Below are 25,501 nucleotides of genomic sequence, written 5' to 3'. Positions count from 1 at the left end.
TAAAGATTTTGACTTAGAAGTTATAAAGTGGGTTCATATAAATCATGCACTATTAAATTATCTTTTTTTCATTGTGTTATAGTATTTCATCATATGTATTTCCCTAGAGTTCTCACTTTTAGAGATCAAAAATCCCTTTTTCCATCCTACTTTTTAAATACAGGCCTCAGTTACGGAGTTCTTCACATGCAGATGAACTTTCAGGATCTCATGGAACCCATTGTTAGGTAAGCTGGAATGTGGAAAGGAAATAAAAGACAAGGTTAGACTCATGGTTGAAAAGTTAAAAATCGCAGGAAAAGGTAGAGGCCCCAATTAATTCTTTCTTCTACTTCACAACATCATAATTTTATACTACTCAGTACAAAATGACATCATCTGACTGATTTACCACATTCAGCACTATATTTTATTTGGGCAAATTGCTCTGTGAGTGTAAAATGAAGGTCCAAAGTGCTAACATTAGGTAATACAAGGAAAGGCAAATAATTTTTCTGGTGCTCTGACCAGGGTTTCTAATGCTTTTCAAGAGAAGCTTCTTTAGATGCTGGAAAGTTTCTGCAGTAGATTATAATTTTCCTAATCTTTTCATATACAGCCCAATGCAATTTTATAAAGTGTACATTAAAATTCTAATAATCTTAACTTTAAGATAGATACAGCAGTCTTTAAAAGTGCCTATTTTTATTTATACTTGTGTGTGTGTGTGTGTGTGTGTGTGTAGTTAAAACACTATTAAAGGGAGGACAAAAGTAATGAATTGCAAATTAATTCTGACAGCAGAGGTGCTTGTACAGCCTCTTGATTAGGACAATACAATTCTAAAATGTAAAACTTAAAAACATTCTTAAATCATAATGTTAGCACATGCAATCATTCAGAGTGTGTCTCCAATCTTTTCCTCATACAGCTTGAAGTAATTTTAGGAAGGAAATTTGAGAACCTTTGAAAATTATTTAAGAGTTCCACTTTCCATTTAAATTTTCCTTTTTTATCTTCTGCTTCTTTGTGTCAAGAACAGATAGTTATTTTAACTTCAATGTCTGGCAAAGAGAGGTGTATTTTCTCTAACAAAAAGCTAGGCAGATGCACAGAGTGAAGTAGTTCAATATTAATGGTGAATTTGCAACAAGCTGGCATAACTACATTGGTGCTTTCCTTGAAATGTTTAGGTTGATCATTAATAGACAGTTCTCTATTTTACCCATAAAAGCTGAAGTATAGCTTGTACTAAGTCTAAAGTACTACAGTGAGAAGCAGTGATGAGTATTCTTATGGTTCAGGGAACAACAGAATAGTGGAATCTTTGTTATCCACAAGTCTTTGACCTACTACATTTCCATTTTTTATTGAATAGAACGCATTCCACAGAGCATAACTCTCACATTCAGAATTAACTGTTCTAAATATATGTTTCTTATCTACTTATTTAGGGGAAGGAGAATGTGTGATTAACTATATATTTTTAACACAATTTAAGACTGTGAGCCATAATCCTTCAACTCTACCCTAAACATTTTAGTACCAGCAAAACATAGTAGCAACAAGTCTTCAATGGACCTGCTCATTCTCAACCAGTGAGCAAGGATATGGCTACAGCAGCAGGGCTAAAGGATTCAGTACTTCACTGGAAGCCTCAATTCAAAAGAAAATTAGAGTTGTAGGGTCTTTCTGTCAATCCTTTTCCAATAACTTCTGTTCCATTTAACCCAGAGTTATCAAAGCAACTCTGAGCCTCAAGCACAGTTCCTGCATGTTTCATTTAAAAAAGCCCATAATGGGGTGTGTAAATGGCAGCAACCTGACAGGCCCTTTCATAGAGACCCAACTCTGCACGGTGAAGTCTGGGCAGTCATACCCATAGCTGTGGTGAGTCACAGAATAAAGAGAACTGGCAAGCCAAAAAGCAAAGTGAGGAATACTGAGGGATCTTAATGAGGATGACATACATGGGTCACGAGGGGAACCACAGTTAGTAAAGCAAGGAGGTGTAGGAAGATAAGACATAGAAAAAACAGGAAAGAAGGCTCCATTCATTGCACTCCTCTTGTGACAATCTCATTTAATTTCTGTCTCATTTCTATTTTGTTTTTATGACTTACAGTTGATCAACATTGCAACTGCACCAGGCATAGGAGTCTGCATGTCTCTACATATGTGTGTGTACTTACACACACACACACGTACAACACACAACATACAAAACAAGCTGCCTGAGACCTACTACTTCAATGCCTCATTCAGTGTAATTAACTGGGACACCAGCTGTCTCGAGGAAGAGACCATTGAAATACTGTTAACAACAGTAGAGAAAATATGCCTATTCTTTATGAAAATATGCCTATTATTTATGAAAACATTTGCATATAAAATGCCTGTGCATGCCCCAACCATAGGGAACAGGTAGGGACCAGCTGCAGGTTACCTACAGGCCCAAGCAGTGGCTCTCAATGGCCAAGGCCACATTTATGATGGCAAAATCCAGGCCGTGGAGAAGTCACAGCTGCTCCAAAAACCACTGTGGTAGCAACTGACAGCCTTTTTAAGCTTCTGAATTGTTCTGGTTGAAACCTGCATTACCACAGTCCCTGACATTTTATCCCTTTGTCTGCAAAGCCACAGTGACACTGTCAAGTGTTGATCCCTTGAAATATGACGGGTTTTGCACCCTCCTTTCTAACAAGAGCAAGGCTGGCCTTTGTGCAGATCTGCAGTGGCAGGCTGCTAAAAATAAGGATGCAATAGCCACTTAGGCAGATCAATTTAGCATGCTGAGAAAACTACAGAGCGAGGAGATACTTCATACACACAACCCTCCCAGAAACTGCAGATTTAAAAAAAAAAAAAAAAAAAAAAAAAGAGTTGTATTTAGGAACTGCTTCAAATTGAAATGCTATAATAACCCTCCAAAGAAGCAGACTGAAGATAAATTATGCAACTGTAGCTGATTTAAATCAGATTTTGAGGGAACTAGGGAACTCTCCAGAACAGGTATTTGCTCTGCAGTCCTTCATGTTAATTAAAGCAGAACAGAAGGTCATCATAAAAGCTGCCATATTATAAAAAGCAAAATAATAAAGCCCTAAGAAAAAAATTGGTTATTTCTAAATGGAAAATAATGGGAAGCAGAGCCTTCTGCCCGTGTTAACTAGTTCATGCAGAAATGTTAATCACTATTATTGTATTGACATAAGTGGTGATGAGGTGATTTATAACATCTGTGCATCTGGCTGTGTGGATATATATATATTTGACCAGAACTGATGATACCAGCAGACACACTAAACAAATGGAATTCCAGTTATAAAGCACAGATCAAGGATGTGCAGACATCCAAGAAATGTGAGCAAAGGAGCTACTAAGAAAAGTATGTGATTTGAATGGGCCATTAGTAAAAATAAATACATCAGCAAATGTGATACAGTCGAACTAGCTACAGAACAAAACACAGAAATGTGAAAGTGAGTCAAACAGTACAAGTCTGGCAAGTGTCACAGTGAGTCTGGTGAAGCAAACTCAACCTTGATTCACAGAACCTTACATATATTTACATATGCTTAAATAAAAATAAATTCTTACATATGGGCAAACTTAAGCATGAACAGAAATTTCATTTACTTCATTAGAAGTTATAGAAGGTTGAATACATTATATATTGTCTTTTCCAACTAAGGAATTTCTTTCAAAATTGGGCCCCTCTCTTCTGAGTAAGGGCCCTTCCATTAACAAACACTAATTAAAAATTCTATACATATTATAATTTCAGGAAGATTGAATTTTAGAATTCTTGTTGACAAGAATTTGACTTGATAATACACATGTGTGGTAGTTTGGGGGGTGGAAGATGAAACAGTAAGGAAATGTCAGGAAACATGAACCAGCACTTCCTAATCATGAAATAATATGGTAAATCAGCTATTTTTAGGAAGTGATAAAAATCTCAGTGCTTTGGACTGCAGAAGCAGAAACCTAGAACACATGCTTTTGTCGATTATCTCATGGTTTACCTTGTATTTATAAGGCAAAATGACCCAAAAGCCATAAAGACATCTTTCACTTTTACCATTTCACAATGGCAAATTATGAAACACAAAGCTTCCTCATTGCGCCCATTTAGATCATTAAGTCAGGGACAAAGTCAGAACAGACAAGATCATTTTAAAGCACAGGGCTCAATTTAGTGGTTCGCAGGTCTTTGTGTATCTATTTCAGCTCTGGTACCACAGGGACCAGAAGCCTGCAATCAGTTCACAGAGCTTTGTGGGCTTGATGACAGCAGGTCGCTGGTTTTGCACCCCTTCACCACCGAGAAGCACCTCAGACACTTTGTGGGAGCAGTTTAACACAAGGCACAAGTTACAGACTTCCATCTTAAAGGCAGGAGCTCCACATCTACAGCTGAATAATAGACGAGCGTGGCAGTTGTGCTGGCTCAGCTGCTGCCCGTGTTGCAGAGCAGATGTTCCAAAGCAGGTGTCAGCCGGCACTTATGGGTGGCAACCACCAAAGCCCTCCCAAAGCAGTGCTTCCACTCGAGTTAAAGCCTCAAAGGACACATGAAATAACCTTGTTAATTTGATGCTTGATAATGCAAACATCTTAAAAATCCCACTCCAAATTGTATGTCACTCCCTGGCACAGAGCCAGGAGTTCTCATCCAATTTCAGCATATTAAGCTTTTAATGGGGTTTTTTTAGAGAAGCGTCTGCGAACATTTGGTGCTACCAGTCCAATGCTTAATCACACTTTCTTAGAAGGAAATCGCAGTGATGTTTAAACGTACGAATTAACTGCACCTGACACAGCCTTTTTCTCCTTACACTATCTACCCTGCAGAGAGCATCCACAACAACCCCAGCAGGGCGAGAGCTCCTACAGAAAGGCTGTAACGCCGTGCCGGCTCACCCCACTGCCCGTCCCAGGCGGCGAGACCCCGACACCCATCTCCGCCACCGCCTCTGTATCCTCTTCCCGGGGGGATTCCCGCTCCGTGCACGCCCGCCGCCGCAGGAACCTCGCCTTTGCGAGGGGAGCGGGGGGCGCGGTGCTCGCGGTTCTCCCGCCCCCGTGCCGGGCGGCCACGCTCTCCCCGGCTCAGCCCAGCCGCCCCCCAGCCCGCGGCCAGCCAGATGCGCCGGGCTACGACCGCGGCCAGGGCAGAGCGAGCGGGCGGGCAGGCACCGGGAATGCTACCGGGAATGCCGCCCGGCCCCGCCCGTGCGCGGAGTGCGGAGTTGGGGACGAAGGGAGAGCGACCCGCACCGGCCCCGCGCCCACCGCGAGTGAGCGCCCGGCTCCGCCCTCCCGGGCCCGCCCGCCGCGCGTCAGCGCGGTCGCAGCCAATGGGAAGGCTGGACTGCCTCTGAGGGCGGGGCCGTAGGAGGGCGGGGCGGGACAGCGGCCAATGGGCTGCGGGGATGTTCCCGGAGGCGCAGCCGCCGCGGCCCCTCCCCCGCCGGCCGCTCCGGCTCGGGGCTCGCCGGGCGGGAGAGTTTCGCTCCCGGGTGGGAGATGCCGCGCGGGCTCTGTGTCCTCGCAGGTAACGCCGTGCGGGGGAGCGGGGGTCGCGCCACTGCCCGTCCGCCAGCGGGACCGGCCCGGGGGGGTGAGGGCCGGACGGGACGGGACGGGCCACCTCCTCCGGCGGAGCCGTCGCCGCCCGGACAAAAGGGGAGCGGCGAGCGGGGCAGGGCCACCGCCAAACTCCCGGCGGGGCTCGCCTGCCCTCCAACCTCAACCCTTACCCCGAAACTGCCGCTGCCCTCCCGGGTGGGCTCCTTCCCCGGGACCGCCCGCCGGGTGCCCGGGACGCCCCCAAGTTTGCGGGCTCCGGGCATGGCCAGCGCCGCCCTGGGTGCGAGCCGCCCCCGGCGCCGGCGCTGTTGGGCGGGAGGCGCCGTGCCCGCCCCGCCGGGGGTGCTGCGGTGAGCGGCGGGCGCTCTCCGGGTCGGCTCGGGCTCGCCTTTCCCTGGGGAGGGCGGCGGAGGCGCCCTCCCGGCCCCGGGCAGCGGCGTGTGCCCGCTCCGGGAGGTGGCGGTGCCCCGAGGGTGCCCGCACCGCGCTTCCCGGGGAGGGAAGGGAGGGAGCCCCCACGGACCGGATCCTGGACGGCCGGGAAGAGGGCAGGCAGTGGGTGTGCGCCGGGTAAATAGAGCAAGCGTAATGGGAGAAACTTTCAGGGCGAGATAAATTTTGAGTAGGTTAAATATTTTAATTGCGTGGTGCGTGTTGATGCTGTATCCGTGCTGTTGGGAGCAACGCCGTGCACTTCACTCGGTTAACAGCCACGCTTTCTCTTTTTGTTTCCGTCAAACTACGAGCACAAGGGTGAACTGCTCCGAGAGAAGGTTTTGCTCTTAAGGCAGCTGCTTTGCTCAGCCAGGGAGCTCCAGCCGCTCAGGCTGCGCAGCTCCAGGTTACTGACCTTTCCTGAATGTGAGAGCCGCGCCGTATGGACTCCAAAGCGAGGAGCGGCCCCGGTGTGCCAGGGGGCACTGCCTGTCCCTGGGCACGTGTGTGTGCCGGAGTGTGCGGGGATCGGAGTGAGCTACTGCAAAAAGCAAAGCAATTGCTGCAGCAGCTCTAATGGTCAGCTCTGCTCCAGCAGCCAGATGCTTGGAGCTCTTTGCCTAGACCGTGCAAAGACATTGAATGCAATGTTTGCAGGGGTGCACTAGAGCTGTTTTTCTAGATTCTCTGTTTTTCTCTATGAAGGGATTAAATGTTATATTTTCAGGAGTGCAACAGTTGATTTAATAAGCAAATAAATAAGAAGAAACTTAAGATAGGCTGCAACATGTGCCTATCATTCTTTGGGCTTACAAAATAAAAAATCCATATTCTGCCTGGCTTTTACTGCAGTTTTCCATTCATAGTTTCCTTGGCTTGCCGTTTATACCAGCACCTGATAATAAGAGCACTCACAGTGGTGTCTGAGCCCCTGAGAAGCAGAGGCAGAGCAGAAGTCCAGACAGAAGGCTGGCTCTGGAGCATCCAGAGAGACCCATCTGAGTAAAGGTGGCTCCTGGGTGTAAACCTCCAGCTCATACCTCTACACTCATGCATCACTCAGGGTGCTTGGCTTGCAGGGTCTTTTTCATCTGCCTCAACAGCCCCATGAGTCCATACAGCAGTGGAACTTAAGCTGCACTTGAGGTGTGCTGAGTGATCTCTTGAATGCTAGTCCTGTCTCAATTCTATGGGTCTTGGTGTCTCATTGCTTGAATTGTTGAGATTTAGGGCCTAGGCCATTAACTGATACCTCCATATGTCGATCTGTGATGTTTGTATGAATTCCTTGCATGGGGGAATGTGTGAGACTGGGTCCTTTAATCTGATTAACTGAAGGGAGTTTAGCTCTTTTGGCAATTGACAATGTTTGCTTTTCAAACGTGGAAGGAAATTATAATGTTTATCATTTTCTACAGAGCTTTATAAATGTTTCACAGTCCCTCTGTTGCATCTGTTTGTATTGCTTGAAAAGAACAGTAAGAAACAGAAAAACAGTAAAAACAGTGATTTGCTCTACATTTTAAAATTTGTCTGTGCCAAAGTTTTACCTTAGCATCTAAGAATTTCTTGTATTTATCTCTGTGCTCCAACCATGATAAATTCTGCCTTTAGTTCCTCATTTGAAGTACAAAATTATGTTTAGGTGTGTTCCAGTAACTATGAGAGGCGCTGAGAAAAAAAATGTAAGGTTAAATGAAACTTAATCTCCTCTCCCAAGCCAGCTTTCCTTTAGAGTTTTTTTTTTTTTGTGAATTAGAGCTGTAACCATGCACTTGTATGTGTTTCTTCCAGATTTTCAACCAACATAATGCTGAAGCTCCCAACTTGGAACCAGCATTTCACAGAATGGCACAAATGGAACCTAACCTGGACCATGATGTATCATGGTTCCTCCTCCCATCATACTGGGCTAAAATGGTTGTGGCATTAATTTCCTTCCTCTGTTTTGCTAACAGCTATGATGGAGATTTTGTCTTTGATGATTCTGAAGCCATCATCAATAATAAGGTTAGTCTCTCCTCTTTTCCTCACAACCTTTGGCATAAATGGTTATATGAAAAGAAATAATGCAACAGTTGATCTAAACAGGCTCAAAAGTTTCAGCCTAGTAAAGAGCTTCCTTTGGGCATTACGTGTTTGTTTTTTTTTTTAAACTTCATTTTTCCATTTTGTTTTATTGGGTGTTTTTTCAAGTTAAGCTGATTTAAGGGTACCTGTACATCAAGACTGCCAGTAGGTCTAATTTTATGCCCATTCCTGTCAGGGAGAGTGTACAGTAAACTTTTCTGATACCCATGGATATTAATAGGAGATTTATCATCACAGAACTTCTCTGGTCACAGAATCAGACCAGGGAATGAACTTAGTCTGGTTGCTGGTACATAAGGCATCATTAAGGTATCATGTAGGGGGCATGGGGTTTTCAGGTGCAGTTTTTACCATAAAAATGTTACAGGAGCAAGCAAAGCTCCCTTTTCCCTCCTTCCACCACTCAAGTTCCTCTGACAATAGCACCTTTTTGAGATAGAGGTGGAGTATTGTGTTCCATTTTAAAGCTGACCATACATGCAGTGAGCAGACCTTGAAATTCTTAGAAGTTAACATGTGATTCAAACAAACCTCTGACTGAGATTCTTTTGACTTTGAGCAGTGGAGTGTGTCTTCAATTGCTGAGACACTTCACAGGATCACATGTAGCAGTGAGCCCATGCCCATGGATGGGTATTGGTGTTACAGCTTTTATGCTGCTCTGGAAGGTACTTGTTAAGCATTTAGAAAGAAAAACACGGGATAAAAATAATCACATTCATCTGTTGGTTCTGCCTTCCTGAAGCCATGGGGTTACAAAGAGGATAATCTGGAGACTCACACTGCTAGAATAACACAATTCACTTTTTTTTTCCTTGCACAAAATCTAGAGGCAGCTTATCACAATGTGCCTTTTAGAATCATGCAGAATTACTGTTTCCTTAGACAGACTTGTATTATGTGTGTGTAAGTCATCATACCTTCAGTTATAGATGTATGGGGGAAAATACATCTGTCAACGTGGAAATAAATCTCAAAACTTTCAAGAGAATACCGTAGACAAATTAGGAACCTACAGCATTGTTGTTTGGGGTTTTTTTAAAAGTAGTGTTGTATTTTAGATTGCACAGCTCCTGGTAATGTTTCATTCTGCAAAATTTTATTTGGGACCTGTTTATAATATTTTCATTTCCTGAAAGAATGAACAAAAGACTGATGTTGAAACAAAGCAGGTTGGTTTGGTAATGTGCACTTTCCACACTCTCCGTTTCTTTCAGTCTTTACTCTAAAAATGTTTCAATTTATCTATGCAACCCAACAATTTGCACCAGGATTCTAGCTGTTGGCAATGCCGAGAAATTCAACCAACTGCTTAAATAAATTAATTCATATGTAGTCTTTATGTTTGAAAACTGGGAGACTGTTTCTATTTCTCACATCAAAATCCTCTGTTATTCCCTAGAAATTAAATGAGGATTTTGTGACAACATCATTTTAACACAGGGGTCATATGGATATATGGAAATTCAAAATCCACAAGAAAAATGCAGAGACAGTGAGTTTACCAGTTTAATGGGGAGGGAGATTATCTAGCAATGGCACAGTTTATTAAACAAAGCATAGCATATTTTATTCCTATTTATTAGGAAAGACAGCAGTTGAAGTAATTTTATAGATTTACTGAGCATTTCTACTGTAGTATTTTCTTGGGTACCACACAGTGCCCTCTCTGTTAATTTCCTAGCTGCCATCATCCCAATCTTTCATTTCTTTTATTGTTTTTTTAGCAAAAGATATACATTTAATTCACCCCATCCCTATTGTATCACAGAATATTCCATTATTAGATTTTATTTGAGTTAAAGTCTGTTTTCCAGATGCTTTCTTACCATTTTAAGCAGCATTTTAACTGGTACACAGCAGTGGCTTTTGTCTTTATTTATTTACTAGCTTGGCAAGACAAACAGTTGGATTAAGCAGAGCTTCAGACACAGTATGTCATTTCCATAAGCCTTTATATAGAAAAACTGACCTTTCTTCAAATCTTGAACTCTGCTCTCTAAAGCTGCTGCTAATCAAATATTTAGAGATTATTTGATAGCTACTTTTGGTTTTTAAAGAGAAAATCATATATAGCTTTTAAACAGCTGTCTCTTGAAGAAAACCACTCCTATTTTAGGGTAAGTTCACTAAGGAGGAAAATTGATGTAAGAAACTTTCTCACAGAACTTGGATACAAGGACGAGATACATGATGGAAGATTTTTAGGTCATATGGAAGTGTAATCTAATCACTAAGTAATTCCATGCATTCAGCTTTTCCTGCCTTCTTCCGATGGAAGACAAAAGAAGGCTGATTATAGCAGAATGGGAAATCAAGCCTTGTACATTTCCCATCTCAAGTTATTGAGGACCATCTGTGACATGGAAGACATACTTTTCTTTTCCAGTACTAACATTTATAAAAGTATGTCTTTCATAAACCTTCTGTACATAAGGAGCAGTGCTGCTGGTTGAAAAAACAGTGTGAGGGCCACACCACGCTCTGGTCCCCTGCCGAGTACAAGGACTTCAGTAGATGTTGGTGTGCATCCCTGTCCCAGCCTGCCCCGGAAAAGCTGGCTCTATCCATTTAGTGAGCTGCTGGTTGAGCGTGTTCCTGCTCTGAGAGTCAAATTATGACCTTTAGGGTTTGTGCATACCGATGAGGAATGGAACGGGAATTTAGATGCCTAAGGCTAAAATTGCAGGCTAAAATTGCGGTTCTGTGAGAAGAAAGAAATTTCTAGCTGTTACTTGGCAGTAGAAACATCTGTGAGAGTGTGAAGAAATTTTTCACCTTGGTAATTCTTAAGCCCAAGTAGGATCCCCTGTGAGTCTTGATTTCTTAAGAATTTGCCTGAGAGAGCCTTAATTGACAGCTGCAGTCTAGGTTCTTTCAGACTGCAGTTTTAGCCATGCTCTATTTTCTGTGTATTGATTGGTATCCCATTAGAGAATACTTCTATTCATTTGACTAATACTAGCCAAATTTGATCAAATGATTGAAGGAAATCTTTTCTTGGATTTTTTTTTTAATTTATGTTTTTGGATGGATGAACGTTGGAATATGTTAAGAATATTCTTGTTGAAGAAGCAAGAAAAAATTAGTTATTTTAAGTTCAGTTTAACAGCAGCCAGTCATCAGGGTCCAACAATTTGGCTGTAATTTGGGAGTACATGCAAGCCAAAAATAAGGCATGGACTAAGGGTGAGATGGAAGGAACTGAAGACCACAGGAGTGCTCAAGATACTATAGAAGCAAGTGAGGTGGTAGCAGCATTGGAGAGGAACTGGAATTAATAAACCAAGGGAATTGCAATGTGGGGGATCTTGTAAGTAGGTGGAGTTGTAGGAATAATGACAGGGGCACCGGGGGTTAGCAAGAGCAAGCCTGTTTGTCTACTTGCCTGTGATTGTGGTGTCTTGTTCACCTCCTTTGGTTCACTGGTCTCAATAATTTCAAGACAGAAGGTAGGGATAGAGTTTTCCCCTTGTTGGTTGCAGGAGTAGTACTGACTAGCACAGTTTTGTTCCTAGGTTCTGTCTCAAGTGTCTTTAACCTGCATGTACCTTGGTGTAGCATAAATTGGTATTTAATTTAATTGCACTAGGGAAGCAGAAGAGGGCAAGCATATGTTAGTTTGAACTTCCAAGCTTGTCCTCATAGAAGACTGAGACAGATGATAGCAAGATCCTTATTTTTCCTCCAAAGTGTATGCTTCCCATTTAATAGCCTACATTATTTGGGTTTTCATTATCAGCATGGCTTTGAGATAAAAGGGAAGAACAAGCAAGCAAGACTTTTTCTTTGCAGTATTTTTTTAATAAGCCCCTTTTGCACCCCAAATTAAAATAATTCATTACCTTTCTGTCTTTTAATCTTTAGGAGCAGTATATAGAGATGTTGATTATTGATTTCATGTTTTAAGTGTTAAAACAGCCTCAACTATTTGAATAGTCCTGTGCAAAGCAAGGCTTTTAAAAGAACTAATTGTTGTTTCCTACCTTTAGTCTCCTTGATTTCATGCTTTTGTCAGTAGTTATGCTACTGCACTGGTAAAAAATTGCTATTTTGCAGCAGTTTGTAGTTGGCCTTTTTTGCAAGATAACCTACACCTAAAATCAAAGGCTTTTTACAAAATTATGAGGTAAGGAGGTTTATGTGTTTCATATCTCAGCTATTGACCAGATAATAAACTGATGTGAATATAGCTCTAAATTTCATGTAGTGATGCCTACTTTCAGAATCCACAGTTGTGACCTTTACAATGACAGGCATTCAAGATTTGACCTTCATTGCAAACTTAGGTACTGTGGGTCAGATGTTACTAGTGAGCCCACAAAACTCCTGCTATGTCCATCTTAGTGTGAGCTTGCATTAGTTAGAATTTGTTTGTAGTTTACTGCTTTGAACAAAGGAAAAATTTTAAGGATCTGATAATTTGTTTTCTTTTAGGACCTCAGGGCAGAAACCCCCCTTGGTGACCTGTGGTATCATGACTTTTGGGGTAGCAAACTCAGCAGCAATACCAGTCATAAGTCATACCGACCGCTAACTGTCCTAACTTTCAGGTGAGACTTGTATTTTTGCTTGAGGTCTGAATATTTTTTAACCTATATTGACTCAATTGAATTTAGGGGGGAGGCAACAAAAAAGGCAAGAACAAAGTAGCTGCAGGGTAGTTGGATACCTTTCCAGAATACGATTTTTGAGTTCACTACCTTAATCTCAAATGGTATTTTAATTTTCCACTGGTTTCTTTCCCAAAATATTCATTATTTTGACATTCTGTATTTATAGCTAGTTTTCAGAGATTTTATCTTGAGGGTCTTCTATACCTGCTACTAGGGGTGGTGTAGTTTAGTATGTCACATCATCAAGGAACTAGGAGGTGTATGTTCCCTTCACTTAGCCATGCTGCCACTTACATTGCTATTGTAGTTTTTGTTCTCTGCTTTCCTGCTGACCTGTCAAATTGTTTATTTTATAAATAGCATCACGGTACTGTGGCCTTTTTCTATCAGCACACTGTATAGTCTTCCCACCTCTTCCCTGCAATATTCTAACTCGAGTGTCTGAGAATCTAGTGAAATCTCTGCCTCTATATAACTTGCTGGTTTTGTCAAATAACTAAAGGTTTAAGAGGATTACTTTTGTAGATGCTTAGCTCATGTTTTTTGCAGAAAAATTTGAGCAAACAGTAGACCATGTAGGAATCTGGCACAGTAATGCAGAGAATATTTGAGGACTCAGTCTTAATTTCTTTATTTTCCCCTTGTGACTCGGTGTCAGCGGGGACAGTGCTTGTTCTGCCCATTTCAAGCCATGAACTAAGTGCAGAAGAAGTGTTCCCACTCTTAGTCCTATATTCAAGCAAAAACTTTGACCCTTTACGGTAGTGTGTTTTAAGTACCTAGGGCAGTGGGTTTCACTGTCTACTGGGATTTCTTCACATTTTCATCAAGAAAAATAAACAACTGAATAGAACGTGTCAGAGTCCTAAACCTGTTGAAGTTTTCAGTGCACTACACAGAACATGCTTTCCTTTTTTTTCCTTTTCTTTTATTTTTTTTTCTGTGGTGTGTTCCATCTCTAATAACATTCTGGTTTGTTTAAAGAGTGAACTGGGATACAATCCTTATTATAGCTGAAAATATAGATGAGCCTGTGGAGATGGTCCATAAAATGCTATTTTCAAAGAAAGAAATGGATTTCCTTAATTTCCCTAAGCTCCAACCTTTATGTGCATCGTATTAATAATAGGTTGAGTTTTTAAATAGGTTTCATTTATGCCAGATGCACATTGACCAAAAGAACTGTGTAAATTCCCCTGTTCTAAGTTTCTGTCTATCTTTTACCTACTGATAAAAGCACAATGTTTCCCCTTTCTCTCAGCCTCCATTTTACTGCAGAGTTCCTGTCTTGAATAGGAATTTAGACAGTATTTTCACTTACACTTCCTTCTGATTCTAACACTTGTATGAAACATCTCTCTAACCAGTCTCACAAATCAGTTACCAAGATATGCTGACTGTTTTCTGGATGGATATTGATTGTACCCACATGCTAGGACCTCTTTCTGAGAGTATGTCAGTGGAAATCATAGTCCCAGTGCATATTCGTTTCCTCACTGTGTGGATTTAATTAACAAAAACTCATCAAGTTGGCTGCTCTTAAGCCCAGGGGTATCCTTCAGTGGGCTGGGTTATTTATCCCGAGGATACTCCTGTGTTGCAGCACTGAAGTTATGTTGTTGACCAAAAGCCAGTTCTAAGTAACTGTAAGATTAAAATAATGGTACTAAACTATGTGTTTGGAGAGGATAGATACTGTATCCATGTGATATTCCCTATGAATAGGTGGCCTGAAGACTGGGATATTGTTTGTCTTGTTGTGGAGGTTAAATGATAACTCCACCTGTACTGAGATACCCACTTTATTTTTGTGTGCAACCGTGTCTCCTATGGGGCTGTTTAGTTTTTTTATTTGTATTTTTCTAACCATTGTTGTAATTCCTACCCTTAATATTTTTTTGTTTCTATATAGAATTAATTACCTTTTTGCTGGAGGCTTCTACCCAGTTGGTTTCCATGTCATCAACATAATACTGCATTGTACTATCTCAGTGTTGATGGTTGATGTGTTCTCCATATTATTGGGTGGATTGCAATTCAGCAATAAAGGAAGACGGCTAAACCTGGCTCCCAAGTCCTCTCTTCTTGCTGCTTTGCTCTTTGCTGTGCATCCAGTGCACACTGAGTGTGTAAGTATTGAATCATTATCTCCAGAGATTTTTATTTTAGAAGTTCTTGACCATCTTGACTAATTAATTCTGGCGTAGCCTTATACTCTGCAGATTGCTTTTATATATTCTTAACACTTCTCTTGGCACATGTCTTAATAGAACAATCAAATATTATGGTTAGTATATCCAAGGCTTGTAATTCCACCGAGCTAGACCTTATTAAGGAACACAAATCAGTCAAGTACAATAACTCCAAGAGGAGAGCTCTATGCTACAGAATTTCCCTACCTCCTGGATTTCTTTAATTACTGTTCATTTCCATTTGTATTGGTAAAAAAAAAACAAAGAGCTTTAAAATCAGAGATGGAGCACTCTATGAACTTTGTATGTGACTAGTAGAATATTGCATTCACTGTTGCATCCATACTGCAAGGAAAACACTGGAAAAATTGGAGAGTGCTCAGAAGAGCCATGAAAGTGATTAAAGAGCTGGAAATCATCCTGTTTTGTGAGAGATCAAACTGGGTTTATATTTTTAATATGAAGGAGAAGATTAAAGAGATTTTTTTTAATCGCGGTCTGTAATTATGTACATGGGGAACACAAACTTGACGGTAATTTTAATAGTGCAGGCAAAAGCACAGATGTAAAGATGCAGAATAGAATCATGGCACATGTATAGCAATCAGTTGAAATATCTGACCAAAACACAAAGTTCTTGTGAGGGAATTCTGTGAAGAGAAGATGTTGTTCTTAAAAAGCTCTTTTGTGCTTTTAGTTAAGAAAATCTTATGGCCTCCTGCTAGTGGGCTTGCTGAATGTTATCATTGATCTCTTGACCTTGTGATAATGATAAATCAAATACAAAATTGTCACAGTAAGGGAAATATTTTTGGGGTTTTGTTAGAATTTGGAAGGTCTGAAATGCAGAAAAAGTACTAGAAGTACAGGAAAAAAAGTAAAGAAATATTTTGATTTTGTCCTAGCAATGAACAGTGAATCCTACAGTGCACATTCTACATATGTGAATATGATTTTTCACTTATTCACAATATGCCATGGTTTTGGCTTCTCGCATTTGCTCTGCACATGACTGGTGGGGAAAAAGTTATTGAAAGCTGTGCTCTCAGCTGTCTGGAGACCATGCATGTATTGAAGACCTAGAGATGGTGCAAAGTTATGCATTAGTAATCTGCCACCTTTTCTGGCAGTGTGGCTAAAACATCTTGACAATCATTCTCTGGTGTTCACTCATCTGCACAATAACTTCTTTGTGAGAGTGCACTGTGTCAAAAGAGCCCCTCATATTTGTTCTCCAAAACCAGTTTTAGATGTCAGAGTAACGTAAAACAAGTCTTCAGTGCTTTTGATGTTCTGACATGTAAAGAGAAATCTCACTTGAGTCTTAACTTTGTAGTAGACCTACTATTGACCCCTTTATCAATATCCATAAATTTATTCTGCATTCCATTTGACTCTAAAAATGTATTTAACTTGGCATGAGAATATTAATAAGCCCTTTGTCATGTCAAATAAATTACAAGTGATGTGGTCTCCTTGCATATTTGAAGACTTGCAAATGTTTCAGGCAAACAGTGGAAGAAGAGGGAGAAAAAGTAGCACGCTTATATATCAGGCCTCTTCTAAAATTCAGGAATGAACAAAAGCCTCTAATCATTTACATGATGAGCAATAAATCTTGCACCAGTGAAGAAGTCATTTGTACTGCTGCAGTTCTAGTATGAGTGTGTGACTGGCAGCATCTCTTAAAAAGCATTCTTTATGATTTTAAACCTGTGAGTTTTAAGTATCCAACATCCTGGCTTTGAAATGAGATGACATATTTTGACATAAAATCATGAAGAATCCGTCTGTTTGCTGCTTTGGGTTTTTGGTTTATACAGTGAAACAAACTGTCATGTAAAACAGATACTGAAAGGTGTAATGCTTTCAGTACCTATGCAAGGAAAACATTATAATTTTTCTACCTACAAGTAAATACTCTTGTGCTATAGTTCTCTGCTCTAGAAAAGACCTATTCTTTGTAACACTTCAGTGATGAAATGCTAAATGAATCAGGGACATAAGAATATATCTGATACTAATTTAAAACTGGTTTTATTTTTTTTTCCTTTGTTTGCTTTCTTTCCAGAATCTATATGCCTTATCTTGCATTTTAGGTAACATTTTGCTGTTGGAGTAATCTGAGGCCATGTGCATTATTAGCCCCTTAATCTCTTTGCTGGAACAAGTGGACATTTATTTTCGAAATTTTGTCAGCTCTCCTTAACTTTTATCTCATTAGGAAGAGCGGCTCCTGAAGCAGAATGACACTTCATTATTTTCACCTTTCAAAGCACTCCACAACTATTGAGTTAATTCTCATAATTCCTTTGTATGATAGAAGAAGGAGCAGCAGAGAAGTTAGGTGCACAGCTGCAGATAAATCAAGAAGTTCTTCTGTACTGAATTTAGGAGTCCAACAGTTTCTACTTTCACAGTGCTTAAGGAAGGCTGAGGGTAAAAGGGGGAGAGAGTCTCTGCAGTGGAATCAGTCATACTCTCATGCCTCTGTACTTCTCTTTCTCTGATGTTATTTGAAAATAGTTGCTCCATCATGTTTCCCTGACACAAAAAATACCCATTTCCTTTTTACTTTGCTCTTTCTGTTCCACACACAAAATGGGACGGCTGGTATAATATAGGAGAACTGAAGTTTCTTCTTTTGTCCCTGAAATATGATCATAAAAATGAATTTTAAAAGAAAATCTGTAACTTTTCTGCCCTGCTTCTGTACATCTCATGATAACATAGAACTCAGCACTCGAGGAAGCAGAGCTAGACTGAAAAGTGAGGGGTATTTCCATGATCCTTGCTCTGGCTCTACATTCTAGTGAGGTTCCAACATCAGGGCTTATCAGTCCCCTACCAGCTCCATGTCATGATTTTCACAAAGAAATTTGTGGTGTTATCCTGACACTTGTGTAATTGAGAACTGAAGATCCAAAAGTGTCTTGCTCTGTCTCAGCAAGTTACTATAAATACAGTTTAGGGGCTTGAACCAAAGCTTACAGATAGGCCTGAGATTGCACTTGATTTAAATGGGTTGGCACAGATCTCAAGTACAGAGGTCCCAGGATGTGCTTCTCATTTTCTTTTGCATTAGTACAACTTCTGTTTCAAGACGCAGATGGAGGTAGCTCTAATGCAGTCAGTTAATACAACACAAAAGACTGCCAGAGGGGGAATTGTTTGTTTTTTTTTTTTACCTGTATATGCAAGCTGGAAGGTCCTTGTCCATTCTGAGTGTTCAGATTGCAATTTGAAGACTGGCTTGTCTTTTGAAAGTGAACAGTTTTGATTTGTGTTTCAGCAGAGCTGCCAATTTAATTGTGGTTCAGGATGTTTGGCTTCCAAGCTATGTAATGGCTTCAATTGAAAGAGAGTAGATTTAGATTAGGTATTAGGAGGAAATTCTTCACTGTGAGGGTGGTGAGGCACTGGCACAGGTTGCCCAGAAAGTTGTGGATGCCCCATCCCTGGAAGTGTTCACGGCCAGGTTGGATGGAGCTCTGAGAAACCTGGTCTAGTGAAAGGCAGAGGGGTTGGAAGGAGATGGTATTTAAAGTTGCTTCCAACCCAAACTGGTTTATACTTTGATGCTTTCTAAGTGTTCTGTTGAAATGCAATTTGATCCAAAAAACAGATGGAATTGTGTAGAGTCTAAATTTTATGCAGTGAAATCCTCCTTCATTTCTTAAAAAAAAATCCATGAACTAAAATTTTCATATACCAAAGCCAAACCATTTATGTAGTTGATACTAAGCAATACCCAATAAAAAATAGGATGCATCTAAAAAAACTCGGTATAACTAATCCACTACGCCCAGTTAAAGAAAAAAAGTGATACAGTTATATTCTATTATATATTTCACTTTGTATGTGTTCCTTTGCTACAGGTTTTCTAAGAATAAAAATCTGATAATTTGAAACTTTTTTTTAAAGGTTGCTGGGATTGTTGGCAGAGCAGACCTTCTGTGTGCCCTGTTCTTCTTGTTGTCATTCCTTGGCTACTGTAAAGCATTTAAAGAAAGTAAGCGTTCTGTTTGCCCCTTTAATTTCCTACTGTGTGTATTTTCAGCATTTGCACATTTCAGTGAAGTATAGCAAAATTTAAAATGTCAGATTGATTTGTTTAACCTGACAAAATATATTTTTTAAAGAACCTGTTTTAGCAGCTATTTTATTGTTAGAAGTTCTGAAAAGGTTACTGTCCATAATTCTTGTTAAATACTGAATTTAAGCAAAGTCCACTTTATGATAAGCTTATTTGCTAAATGTTTTATTGTTTGGAAGTTTAAGGAAGTATTTTAATAAGTATTTTAGAAATTAATGAAACCTACAAATGTATATGCTTAAATATTGTACTATTCTTTATGCCATTATGTTGGGATGTCTTAAATGGGAGTCAACTTTTCAGAACATTATTTGTGTTTTTAGTGAATTGCAAAGAATTATTCCTATGACTAAGCCTTCTGGATTCCTGCAATATGCAACTGCTGGCATATAATGCTGAATATAGTGTTACTCACAGTTTTTGTAAGACAGCTGTGTTTAGCATGAACAATTCCTTGGTAGATGTTTTTTCAAGTGAACTTTCAGATCTCTGGTATTGTTTGATCCGACTGCAGGTTGGCAGTTCAAGTACAGTTGTGCAGAAATTATCTTGGGGGCTCTGTTAAGTAAGCACACAAGAAAGCAGGAGTTGATGAGTGTGGGAAGCTTTGCAGGACATGCAGTCTGGTATGTGAATGTGCTCTACCACACGAAATGTGGGACTCACTTGGTGGAGCCACGAGGAGCTGTGTTGAGAAGAGCTTGTCTGCAGTTCCATAGGCATGGCCTGTGATGATCAACCAGAGCTGGCAGGGTGTTTCAGAGGCACCTCAGCTGACTTTGGGATCTGGCTTAACAGCATGGTTATGGCATCACAGAGACCTCAGTGTGGGCTGAGGGGAGTGACTTAGTCCACAGTGAGCCGTGAGATGCTGTGAACAGCTCCTGCTGGTTCAGTTTAGATTCTTTGGAACTATTGTACATATTTCTATTGCTGATATAATAAGTTTATCTTGCCATTTCAGATGTTATTTAGAATGATTCCTGTTTACTTGGGATACATTTTTCTTCCCTTTGAATAGGATTAATTTCTTTCAACTGAGCTAATGATTTCTTGATGAAAATTTGCCTTGGGTTCTTGCTTGTTTGTTTGTTCTTTTCTCACCTGTTTTATTTGATATGATTGTGCTTATGATGTTTCTTCTGTTAGTGGTAGTATAAGATAGACCAATCAAAATATACTGCCTTATCTGTTTTCCAATGTCTTTGGTAGACAGGTAGGGTTATATGGCAGAGATAATAATCTTTGCTTGAAGAACTCAAGAACCAAATTCTTAGGATGACCACCGGAGACAATTATATAGAACCCTCTAATTATTTTGCTGTAGAGGACATCTTAGGAATGATTAAGGATGCATATTCTGGTTAAGGATGTTCTTCAACTTGTGAGGGCCAGTTTTTAATAGCTTTTAGAAATGAGCGTTAATGTAATAATAGTCTTGGACTGAAATTTGTGTCACTGATACAGAAGAAGAAAAATCTTGCAAAGACAAGATACTAAGAAGCCCTTATTGATTTTTATTGGGCATTACATGATAATAGGGGAGCAGATGTCTTCTAAGCAGTTTTGCCAAGGAAAATTACAGTCTGCCAGCATTGTCTTTCAGGTCAGTTTCCAATGTTTACTGTCACCTTCACTGCCTGCGTTTCCCTCAGCTACTTCTTGAAGAAGTTTAGGCTTCCTCTGTACACAAGAATTTGTATCCAAGATACGTATTTGAGTCTTTCCCCTTGATTGCTGCAAAGGCACACTACTGACTCATCAGCCAGGAGCTTATCACCCAGGCACTCCAGACCTTTTTCTGCAGAGCTGCTGCCCAGGCCTTAATTGTTGCATGGTGTTGTGTTTGACTTTCATGAGACCCATCCCTCCAGCTTGTCATAGTCCCTCCAAACGACAGCCCTCTTCACCATTGTGTCCATCTAGCTGAACACCACCAAAAACCACAAGCAGTTTTTCTTGCTGCCCTTATTATATTTATTTTTGTTCCTTTGTGGATTGGGGAGGTTTGTCCAGCCTGCAGCTGTTTGAACGTGAATGCTTGTGTAGGAAAGGAGTGTGTCTGTGTTGGAAATGGCACCTACAAAGAGAAGGGAGCCTCTTTTCACAAGGAGCTACATGGCAAAGACAAGGGGCAGTGGGTGCAGTTGCACTGGGAAAGGTTTCACCCTGATGTAAGGAAGAATTTTTTCTTTCTTACAAGAACAATCACTGCAACAGTCTCCCCAGACATGTGGCAGAGTCCCCATGACTGGGGATTTTCATGCATTTGGGCAGGGTTTTTCATGATCTTGTCTAGACTCCCTTTCCTGCAAAGATTGGACCTGGTGATCTCTGGAGGCCCCTTCCAAACTGAGCTGTTCCTGTGATTCTTTGTATGAAAGGTTTTAGGAAAAGGTAACCAAATATGAGGAAGTGGCTGTGGTAGAATATGACTCTTCAGTGGGTTTGCAAAGTAAATAAAAAGTTTTACCCTTGGTATGAATTTCCTTCTTTTGTGAACAGTTCTTCTAGGTATTCTCAAATAATAGGTTAAATAAGGAGTAAAGAACTTTTATCTGACTGTAGCTAGTTTGATTCTGCAGAGATTGAGGCAGTCAATCCCAAATGGAAGCTAGTCTCACTGTGAACATAAGAACATGCATTTTAAAAATATGCACATATAATTTTAGAGTGTTGTCCTTCTGATGTCAAATCCTCAAGATCCAGAATGTCTGTGATATTGCCAATGCATGTTGCTAGTTCTAGAGCAAGTTAAGAACTGTTATTACATCATTTTCTAAGTCAGGCCAAGAAGGTAATTTATCTTTGTTTGTGAGAAAGAGAGAGACAAAACAACCAAAAACCCCTCAGGGATTTTTAGCAAAATAACCAAACATTTAGCAAAAAAAACCCCTCAGGTATCAGGTTTATGTTCCTAATCAAATAGAGATGCTTTATGGTGATCCTACACAAAAGTGGATGGTACCAACATCCTTTTTCCTTTTCTCCTGCTGGGCCTTTTTTTTATATTAAAGGCAAGCATGGCCCTAAACTGTAGGTCAGCTGCACATGTCTTTGTTCCTGGATTTGGCTGTCACATTTATATAGAGCTTAGCTGGCCAAGTTTTTACAAGAGTGGGAGAATTATCAAAGGTTGATTTCTATTTTGTTGTTTAATTGTTACGGATAGACACATTGTAGTGTGACTCTTTTGGAGTACTTAAAAGAGGGTACAGCTCTTAAGACCATCAAGATTTGTAGACTGCATTTTTATTGTCTTTTGAATATGGTTACCAAAACATGTTTGATGCCAGTTTGTGTTTGTTTCATGAACTTTAGGTGAGCATCTGAGTTAAACAAACATTGAAAAGCCTGATGTGATGCTGCTGATATGGTTGAGTCAGTAACATATATTGTTTGGCTACCAGCAGCATCCCAATGCTATTAGCAGACAGATTATCCACATTTTTGACTATTCTTTCAGCAAGGCAATGTGAAATTTGTGTATGACTCAATTGAAAAAATCTGTATATGTTTCAATAGTTTAGACACAGTTAATGAATTGTCATTCTTTCAAGAAAAGGGGTCAAAATTGTATGTGGGAGACTGGTTCGTGCTTCTTTTCACCTGAGAAAATGAATATAAAGATTTACAATTTTTTTTCTGCGTGGGAGTAGGAACTCATGAAATGTCTGAGGAGGATTTGGAAGTACTATGGGGAAAGTATATGTAATAGTGAAAACAGTCAGGAGATCAGAAAAATATCAGTGTCAGGCTGGAAAACTTCCAAAGGAAAATAATGGTTTTTGTAAAGCTCAAGATATACTGCAGCTTGTTTACCTGATTTATTTGTGGTTTCAGTGGATTTTTGGGTAGACAGTTTCTTTTAGCCAGAATCGGAAGCTTTCTTTTTTTTTTTTTTTAGTATAGGCATTTAATTATGTGGGCTATAATTATGTCTTACTGAAGTTCTACAATTCTGTTACTTTTCCCCAGTATACCATTTTTGAAGTTAGCATCTTTGAAAGGATAACATTTATAATTGCAAGGAACTAATCTGTTGTTCTCATTCTGTCCTGCTGTTTTAAACACAACTGTGGGGACAAATCCACTGCATAGGCTTTGGAGACAGCAAGAGCTGACAACTGTTTAGGTATGTTCTGAAGGGAATTGTGGGTTATTAACTTTGTTGAATTTTAATGCAGCTTCTCTGGGAATTCATAAGGCAATTTAAAACTGCTGTAGTGTTCATTTTTTGCCTTCGTCTTCAGTTTTGACAGTGATCCAGTTGCATGTATTTGCCATCTGCATTGGCAATCTCTGAATGGGCTAAAATGAGGAGTTCATGACTTGGTCCATGTGAATAATATTGGTGCAGATATTAAATATGGGATCAGCTCTTTGCTCATATGCTGTGACATCTAAAAATTACTTTGTTCTGGTTGTGTGTTTCTCTTTTGTTTTATTCTGTGTAGATGTCAATCAATCATCTACTAGTTCATTGCTAATTTAATAAAGCATGCAAAGTAGTGATGAGTTTTGTGAATATTGGAGGTTTATATTATGGAAGTTTTCCTACAGATTGGAAACATTTAAGTCTCCTGTGTGAGAGAGATGGTTGCTAAGATATGGGGAATTTGTTAGCTATTGTGCAGTTGGTCAAGGGGTATTTACTATTGTTGAACCTGTGAGCCCTGATTTTTCAACTGTGTGCCCTACTGTTCGTATTTAAACGCATTGGGAGGGAATAAGTGTAAGTGAAACACCTAACAATTTCATTATTTAGTTGGCTGAGGAAACAGTGACTTTTTTCTGGTAGAATCAATGCTGACTTCTCCAAGATGTTGTAGTTCAGGGGATAGATGCTTCTTTCAGTGTGGCCTCTAGGAAATGAGTTTGAGATGGCTGGATATGTTTAGGAGTGGCATTTCCTACTGTAATATCACTATTATGTGAAACACTGAGCTGAACTGCAGTAGTATGTACATGTGGAGATACACAAGGAGATCTTGGGCTTAATTTAATTCTAACAGTGGATTCTTATGTGATCTTTTAAGACTAGATAATTCTTCCCCCTTTGCTTAGCAATTCATGAGCAGGGAACTCTTAGATCTTGATTAGAAGAATATTTGTAACAGTTTAGTTGGAAGATCCCCACAGACAAGGCACATTAATGGAATATAGGAGTGTTTGTGAGCCATTTCATTTAAAAATTAAAACTTCCTGCAGGAGCTCAACATAACTTACTTTGCTTCAACCTTCAGAGGAGTAGGTGCTTTCACAGAATCAGTCGCTGTGTTTCACCTGAAGATGGGGACTCCATAAACTGCTCCAGGCTGTCACCTGGCTGACTCTTAAGTTGCTCAGCTGGGTTGGAAGAAGGAAATGCTGAATGCCTAAGTGTCTGAATTGATAGTAATTAATTGGATATTGTTAGTTTGGCTTTACAAGAAAACTAAGCTTGGTAGTTAAATGTAGTATTTTCTTCATATGCTTCACTTCTAAGGAGTTTGTTTTCATTGGCATGTGGATTTAGGACACCAGAAAATAAGGTCTCTTGAAATAGGACTAGTATTTAAGTCCACTGTCAATGTGTTGCTTGTAAATTTAGGATCAGTCAATGCTACACTATAAAACACTTTGTGTATGCATCCTTGCCCTAGAGATGCTTATACTCAAGTCTAGCAGTCTGAATGGAGGAGCTCTCATGGCTTGTTTATGGTTTACATAGGTATTTTATTGAATCCTCTCAACTTCCAGACTTCATGTACTCCTAAAGAGGGACCATCTGAGCAATGCTTTTTGGGTTTGTGTAGAAACACTATATTTTTTCCAGCTTAAAAGAAAAATAAGCAAGTACTCTATTTCTTTGGCATGCTTACAATTTTGTCCATCTGTTAGAGTGGCAAGATGCCCACTCACAATATGGTGTACCAGTTTCAACCAGGCACAGGTGCCAATGAGAGATCAGTTTCGTTTTCTGACACAAGATTTTTCTGGTGGGAAGCAGCGCCATATTAGGGGAATATGCTTTGTTAGACTGATTACTTCTGTTGGCATGTGTATATCTCATAATAAGCACTTATGCAGTGCTTTACATTTTAACTCACTGTTAAAAAAAAAGAAAAGATGAAATTGAAAGCATTGCTGAATGGTGGTCTTTTGTATCTATTTTGCAGCTGAGTTTACTGAGATTTCTGCAGTTGAGACAGGGGATGGTGGGGATGAAGGGGTGTTGTGCATATTGACCCAGGAACAAGCATGAAATAAAATTTTTCTTAATTAAAATTCTTTCTCTTTGGAGCTTAATCACTGATGAATTTTGATAATATTACAATTCTGTGAATAACTGTTGATTTTTTGAGCCTGCAAAAGGAAACAAAGGAACAGAAATTGTGCTGTTCAGGAGATCTTGTTTACAGAATCACAGAGTGTTTGAAGTTGGAGTAGTCTCGAGGTCATCTGACCTGCCCACACAGGGTCGCCTAGAGCCAATTGTCCAGGAGGCTTTACTG

The 25,501-nt window shown here is 40.1% G+C and overlaps 1 protein-coding gene across 1 annotated transcript in view; it reads left to right on the top strand.

Moving 5' to 3' along the window:
• Positions 1 to 5,381: 5,381 nt before the first annotated feature.
• TMTC4 (transmembrane O-mannosyltransferase targeting cadherins 4) overlaps positions 5,382 to 25,501 on the top strand; it is a 56,332-nt gene continuing 36,212 nt past the window's right edge. Inside the window, exons 1-5 of the mRNA XM_074535666.1 lie at positions 5,382 to 5,539; positions 7,804 to 8,019; positions 12,538 to 12,653; positions 14,629 to 14,845; positions 18,833 to 18,920. Coding sequence (XP_074391767.1) covers positions 5,405 to 5,539; positions 7,804 to 8,019; positions 12,538 to 12,653; positions 14,629 to 14,845; positions 18,833 to 18,920 — 772 coding nt within the window. The 5' untranslated portion in view covers positions 5,382 to 5,404. The remainder of the gene's footprint in view (positions 5,540 to 7,803; positions 8,020 to 12,537; positions 12,654 to 14,628; positions 14,846 to 18,832; positions 18,921 to 25,501) is intronic.

Source organism: Zonotrichia albicollis, chromosome 2 (genome assembly GCF_047830755.1).
Source record: "Zonotrichia albicollis isolate bZonAlb1 chromosome 2, bZonAlb1.hap1, whole genome shotgun sequence".
NCBI lineage: Eukaryota > Metazoa > Chordata > Aves > Passeriformes > Passerellidae > Zonotrichia > Zonotrichia albicollis.
Note: the sequence above shows the minus strand (reverse complement) of the source record. Positions and strands in the feature narration are given on the sequence as shown.